Source organism: Phalaenopsis equestris, unplaced genomic scaffold (genome assembly GCF_001263595.1).
Source record: "Phalaenopsis equestris unplaced genomic scaffold, ASM126359v1 Scaffold000301, whole genome shotgun sequence".
Lineage (NCBI taxonomy): Eukaryota > Viridiplantae > Streptophyta > Magnoliopsida > Asparagales > Orchidaceae > Phalaenopsis > Phalaenopsis equestris.
This window is the reverse complement of record NW_018164743.1, coordinates 1,848,794-1,855,497: the sequence shown is the minus strand read 5'-3', so window position 1 is coordinate 1,855,497 and position 6,704 is coordinate 1,848,794. Positions and strand designations below refer to the sequence as shown.

The 6,704-nt window shown below is 32.8% G+C and overlaps 1 protein-coding gene across 1 annotated transcript in view; it reads left to right on the top strand.

The window, feature by feature from the left end:
- The window catches only part of LOC110025542 (deoxyribodipyrimidine photo-lyase), a 12,547-nt gene extending 8,333 nt beyond the window's left edge, over positions 1–4,214 (top strand). The window contains exons 4-8 of the mRNA XM_020726089.1: positions 482–518; positions 629–687; positions 1,617–1,698; positions 2,582–2,653; positions 3,897–4,214. Coding sequence (XP_020581748.1) covers positions 482–518; positions 629–687; positions 1,617–1,698; positions 2,582–2,653; positions 3,897–4,082 — 436 coding nt within the window. The 3' untranslated portion in view covers positions 4,083–4,214. The remainder of the gene's footprint in view (positions 1–481; positions 519–628; positions 688–1,616; positions 1,699–2,581; positions 2,654–3,896) is intronic.
- The last annotated feature ends 2,490 nt before the right edge of the window (positions 4,215–6,704 follow it).

The following is a 6,704-nucleotide window of genomic DNA, read 5'->3' as shown; positions in this document are numbered from 1 at the left end:
TATATATATATATATATATATATGAATATCCAAAGGTTATTATACGAGCCTCCAATCACCCATAATGTGTCTAATAATTCGAGTACCACCTCCAAGGATTCAAACCCCCGACCTTAGGGGTCTTATGCCAACCCATTAGGCCGGGGTACATGACACACACACACACACATATATATAGATAGATATATATAAATATACATATACAAACTACAATGCCAATTGTCAGCTGCTAGATTTTATGAAGTTTTAAGATCTATCATTTTCATGTGTACAATTTTTTGTTGCTTTCAGATTATTTTACTTTTGCAAAAAAATTCTCTCCTTTGTAGATTTTTTTTTAGCATTAAGAATCAAATTGATTCTAAGATATTAATAAAATTTCCTAAACTTAGAGTTCAGTAGTTTCTCCCTTAAATTTATTACATTAAACTGTTACCAAAATGCTTCTGATTGTGAAAGCTTATAAATATGCAAATTGCAGGAGGGATGAACTCGAAAATGCCAAAACAGCTGATGATGTAAGTATTTCTTGACTGGCATTTACCTTTCTGTGGAAAGATTGAAAATGGTTTTTGGTTCTATTGAGTGGTTACAATAAAATATCTGTAATTAAATTATACATTTTCAGCTATGGAATGCTTCACAGTTGGAGATGGTTCATCATGGGAAAATGCATGGGTTTATGAGGTATTAAACACATTTATCCCAGTTTCCTCGTTCTATATCTTTTTGCAGGAGATTTTTTTTTTATGAATGTAACCTTCAAAAGAAAAGGAAGACAAAGAACACTATTTCCTTTATTATCTCTCGTTTAGGTTAAATCTATTTAGTTATAAAAAATCAAGCTTTCATGATGAAATGCGCAGATTAGGTTTTTGTTTTTTTTTTAAATTGCACCATCCTATTTTATATAAGATATTTTGTGCGCAAATGGATGCATTGACACTGTTCTAGAGTTCCTTGAAGGTGTTTAAGGATCGAGTGTTTATTGGAGAAGTGGTAGAATGATTATAATCAAGGTTTTGGGAAAAAAGGGTGTTGAGCACGGAAGAAAGCACAATGGCTATGTTGGCGAGGAGAATCCACCATGTATTCCTAAACAACTTATAGGACACACAACTTGCAAAAGGAAGATAATGGAACACTTCTTAGGGCATAAATTCAATGAATACAATCCCTAAATACACAAAAAAAAAAGCAAAAACGCCCAAACAAGGCACTAACAACGTATAATAGTACCTCCTCAAAATAACTTTAATTCTAATTAAATTAAAATTAAAAAGGAGCTCTTGTCATCCTAAGTTGTATTTGTAAGTCCTAAAATTATAACCATTCTACACCACTTAGTGTAACTCTTAAGTTCATTATCATGTTATCTATGAACATAAAATAAGTTCCTGAACTAATGTGCTTTGTTTAACCACAATTTTACTGGGATCCCGCTGACTATTTTCTCCTGCTCCATTGTACGTATTTTGTAAGACTTTCACATTGATAAATGTGCCTAAAATTGCAATAATGCAACTTTGAACTCAAAAAAACTTACACTTCTAACCTTTTTCTCACAATATAATCTGATCGTTCTAATCATAAGGCACCCTTTTTTTTTTTAACAGGATGTATTGGGCTAAGAAAATACTTGAATGGACGAGAGGACCTGAAGAAGCACTTGCAATAGCAATATATTTGAATGACAAGGTATTGATCTTTTTCTTATGAGTAACTTATTTGATTTCAGCGACGTTATTTTTTAAATTAACTTTACAGACAGTAGTGCATGGCACGGCGACATGAAAATTACAGTTTATAGAATGTAAATGGGAGAAGTATCAAAATAGTTTTCTTACTCTTTGTAGTAGATCATTTTAGTCACAAAATTTGTAAAGGTGTCAATTTAGTTCCTTGACTCTTTTAATATGGGCAAAAATAGTCTCCGCCGAGGACTGTGACAACATTAATTTAAAAGATTGGGGACTAATTTGACATTTAAAGACTCTGGAACTAAAATAGCTCCACAAAAACAATCGGGGGACTATTTTTACATTTTACATGAATGTAAATCTCGCGTGATATAACAACTTCATAAACATGTTTATCATGTATGTCTACGATCAAACAATGACATAGAATTGGGTGCAGAAGTTAGTGGAGCAATAGATTAATTTAGGGGCATTTACATGCATACCACACAATTCTTATATATTTATATATCTAACAAACTAAACTTCCATATTTACATACTTAACACTAAAATCTTTACATCATATCAGAAATAACTATATCACTAACTTTTTAAAACTGGAATACACATTTTCATGCATAGATTTTTGATACTAAGGTTTTATAAATGTAAATATCAAATTTTAGCTGTCCGATATGTAAATGCATACTAATTGTGCTGTATGTATATAAATTTCCTAAATTTTTATTGCAATTTCATTCCTTTATTACGTTCTAATGAGCCTGCATTTCTACATATGCTAGAATAGATCAACATGCTGCATGTTTCTTATTAAAAGTTGTAACAATCTTTTATGCGTTATAGTTGGCTTCATATTCTGACTGAAATTTTTGTCGGCAGTATGAGATTGATGGTCGAGATCCAAATGGCTATGTTGGCTGCATGTGGTCCATATGCGGCGTCCATGACCAGGTTAGTTTGTTCTAATCGTGGATTGCATGCCCGATTCTGATGTTGATGTTTCACAAGGTGAGGATTTGATTATTTTGTAGGAATAAAGAATTTTTAATTTTGTGAAGTTAATTAGCTTTTAGTTGAAGAGCAGTTTGTTTGGTCGGAGATGGAAATCTAAAAATGTGCTTATTAGAAGCACAAAGAGTGAATATTGAGATGAGCATTGTGATTTTTTTTGCTGGAGCTAGAGAAGTTAGCTTAGAATATATATATTTTTAATCATTCATAGTGGCTCTATTTGGTTTGAAGTAATTGAAAGAGAGAGAGAGAGAGAATGGGCATGCAAAGAAATTGAATTGAAATTGATTTTTTTTTTTGGAAGATTTACATGCATTTACATGTTTTTTGGAAGATTTACATGCATACCACTCAATTCCTATGTATTTACTTATCTAACATCTAAACTTCAATTTTTATGTAATCATTTTCTAAAACCTAAATGATCAAATTTTTATGAGATATGAAAAATCTGGTTGTTATAAATGTGAAAAAAAAAAAAGTAAATTTTAGATGTTGGATATGTAAAAGTATAGTAATTGAGCGGTTAGGCGGTATGTTGTTAAATTCCTTTTTTTTTTTTTTTTAATAAAAAGGGGAAGTATTTTTTCTACAATAAACACAAGTCTTCCTAGGTCTACCTTTACCTTTCTTAACATAAGTCGAATCTAAAACATCTACTCTCCTATTCAGACCATTAGCTGGTCAACATTTAATGTGACCAAACCATCTAAGACGACTCTCTCTAATTTTGTCCGTCACTGGAGCTGCACCAACCTTATCACATATATATTCATTTAGCATTTTGTCTCTGAGTGTAAAGCCACTCATCCACCTATTCATTCTCATCTCGGCAACACTTAACTTAGTATTAAATATGACACTAAAGAGGACGCAATGGAGAAAAACGAATCATGTAGCCGACCCCACGTCGTGGGATTAAGGCTTTATTGTATAAAAAGGGGAAGTATGAGTCAAACTAATGACCTAATACATTGTTCTCCCTCCCGTTTTCACTATGACAGGGAATTGCGAATGGTTACATTCATTTGCTCTCTTTTCTCAAGTAAATTAACTGCACTTAAACCAAACACCTCATACTAATTTTTGAAATAAAATAGTTTCTGCATTCGTGCGTCTATTCCTTCAAATAGTCGCTTATGAAAAGCTCAATTAAATTCAGCCTCATTTATGGCAATTGCAGGGCTGGAAAGAACGTGCAGTTTTTGGGAAAATAAGGTACATGAATTATGCCGGGTGCAAAAGAAAATTTGACACAGATGGCTACATTGCTTATGTGAATGGTCTGGTTGTAAATAGCAAGAAGAGAAAGGCGGAAAATGCAAAAGATTTTAGTGGTAAGAAGATCCAGAACTTGAACCTGAAATGATGAGTTTAGTCCCCCTTCCTTCCAAACGCTTGTTTTGTAGGTAGGGAAATAATGGTATTAGGATGTTTTGATAAAAAAATTAAGGGAAATTTACATACATACCACACAATTCTCATACATTTATATATGTAACACCTGAAGTTTGATATTTATATTTATCATATCTTGATATTAAAAACCTATGCATGAAAGGGTATATTTCTCTTTTGATGTGATGTCAATGATTTTAGTGTTATGTACTTAAATGTGCAAGCTTTGGTGTTAGATATGTAATATATAAGAATTTTGTGGTTTGTATGTAAATGCCCCCAAAAATAATTAGGACCATTTCTCGATTTATGCGTGTCATCCTTGCGCAGGGGCCATGCTAATCTTCTCTGTATCGTTCCAATTTTATCGAATGCCTAGCATCTAAAGTTTGATATTTACATTTATAGCATCATAGGGTCATGACTTTATGCATGAAAATATATATTTTATTTTTAAAATGTTATAAAAAATGATATTTTTGGTATAGAATTAAAAATTTGAAATTTATGCATGTAATTATGAACATTTAAATGTTAGGCATGTAGATAGATAAGAATTGGGTGAGACATATGTAAAGGGTCCAATTTTGTAGAGGAAATCTGGCTCAAAATTTTAGTTCTTGCACGGCTTTCCTGCCACCATATTTTCAATAAACTACTTCAAAGTCAATATTATTACTTTAGCCAAAAAGGACAGAACTTTTCTGTACCCTAAAAGTTCAACTAAGTAGAAGTGATCGTGTTGGACAAGAGCCTAATGCCATATTCATGCAGGAAGGTCCCAGCACACAGATGTAATATAACAAGTAGTATAAAGATAGATCAAGATTTTTATGTGGAAAAACACTGAAAAGAGAAAAAAATCTCAGGGCTTAGCCCAGTCAAAGTAACCCACTATGTTAATGTAAATGCATGTTTATTCTTCTCTTGAATTAACGATGGAATTACATTTTGTTAATCACAAATGTACAATATTAGTTTAGTCTAATAGTCGTAATTAGGTTATAACAAATGTAGTTCCTAGACATATTTGCAATAACGGGTTGCAAAGGACATAACTAATTGTTACAAAGGCAGTACTCTGACATAAAAATTGTTGTTAGTGGTTACAATAACGTCGGTTGGTCTTAAAAATCATAGTTGGATGATAAAATAGTAGTTGGTCGCGGTCGCATGTGCTGCTGTAGTTGGTCGCATGTGCTGTAGTTGGTCGCATGTGCTGTAATTGGTATTTATAGTAGTGTAAATTGGTCATAGAGGTCATAATTGGAAGCTGCAGTAACAGTTAATGACAACAACCATAGTTGGTGGTTACAGTAATGTTAGTTGGTCACAATGGTCATAATTAGTAGCTCCAGGAACATTAGTTGGGCACATAAGTTGTAATTGAAAGTTGCAGTAACAGTTAACCACATAGACTGTAGTGATTACATAGGTTGTAGATGGTAGTAGCAATAACATCAGTTGGCCATAAATGCTTTAATTCTAAATTATAGTAGGAGTTAGTCACATAGATCGTAGTTGATAGTTGTAGTTAGTATTAGTTGTCCATAGTGGCCGCAGCTGAAAGCTAAAGTAGCAATTATTCACATAGGTCAAAGTTGGCCTTATATGTTGTAGTTGACAGTTGTAGCAGTATCAAATGCCATAGAGGTTGTAGTTAGCCACATATATCGTAATTGGTAGTTGCAGTAATATTAGTTAGCCTCATATGTTGTAGTTAGAAGCTACAATAAAAATTATCCACATAAGTCGTAGTTGTTCAAATAAGTCATATTTGGTAGTTATTGCAAAATCAATTAGTCATGGAGGGTATGGTTGGAAGCTACACTGGTCGTTAGTTACATAAGTCATAGTTGGTAGATGCAACAATGTAAGTTGGTTATAGAGGTTGTAGTTGAAATCTATAGTAGCAGTTAGCAACATAGGTCTTAGTTAGTCACATAGGTCATAATTGGTAACTGCAGTTGCGTTCATTGGCGACAAAGGCTGTATTGGGAAGCTGCGGAGTAACTGGCCACATAGACGGTAGTTGATAGCTGCGTCGGTTGACCACATAGATTAAATCAGGAAGTTGCAGTAGTAACTGACCGCATATGTCATAATTGCTAGATACAAGAGCGTCAGTAAGCCATAGAGCTCGTAGTGGGAAGTTACAGTAGTAACTGACCATATATGTCATGGTTGGTAGTTGCAAGAGCATAATAAGTCAATTGTAGAGCGCATAATGGGAAATTGTAGTAATAACTGACCACTTATGTTGTAGGCAGGGCTGTCAAAAAAGCTCGTTGTTCGCGAACAGTTCGTGCTCGGTTCGTCAATGAGTCCGTGTTCGATTCGTTCGATAATTAAACGAGACAAACGTGAACAATTTTTTTTCGTTCGGTTAGTTAAACGAATCAAACACGAACAGTGATGCGTTTGTTCGTGTTCGAATCGTTATTGTTCGAAATATAAAATAATTTAAAATAATTATATATAATAAACCACTAAAATTTATAAATTATAATATATAATAAATTAATAATTATAATATATTAATATACTATATTAGTAATGTATTAGTATAGATATTATATATTTATATAATATA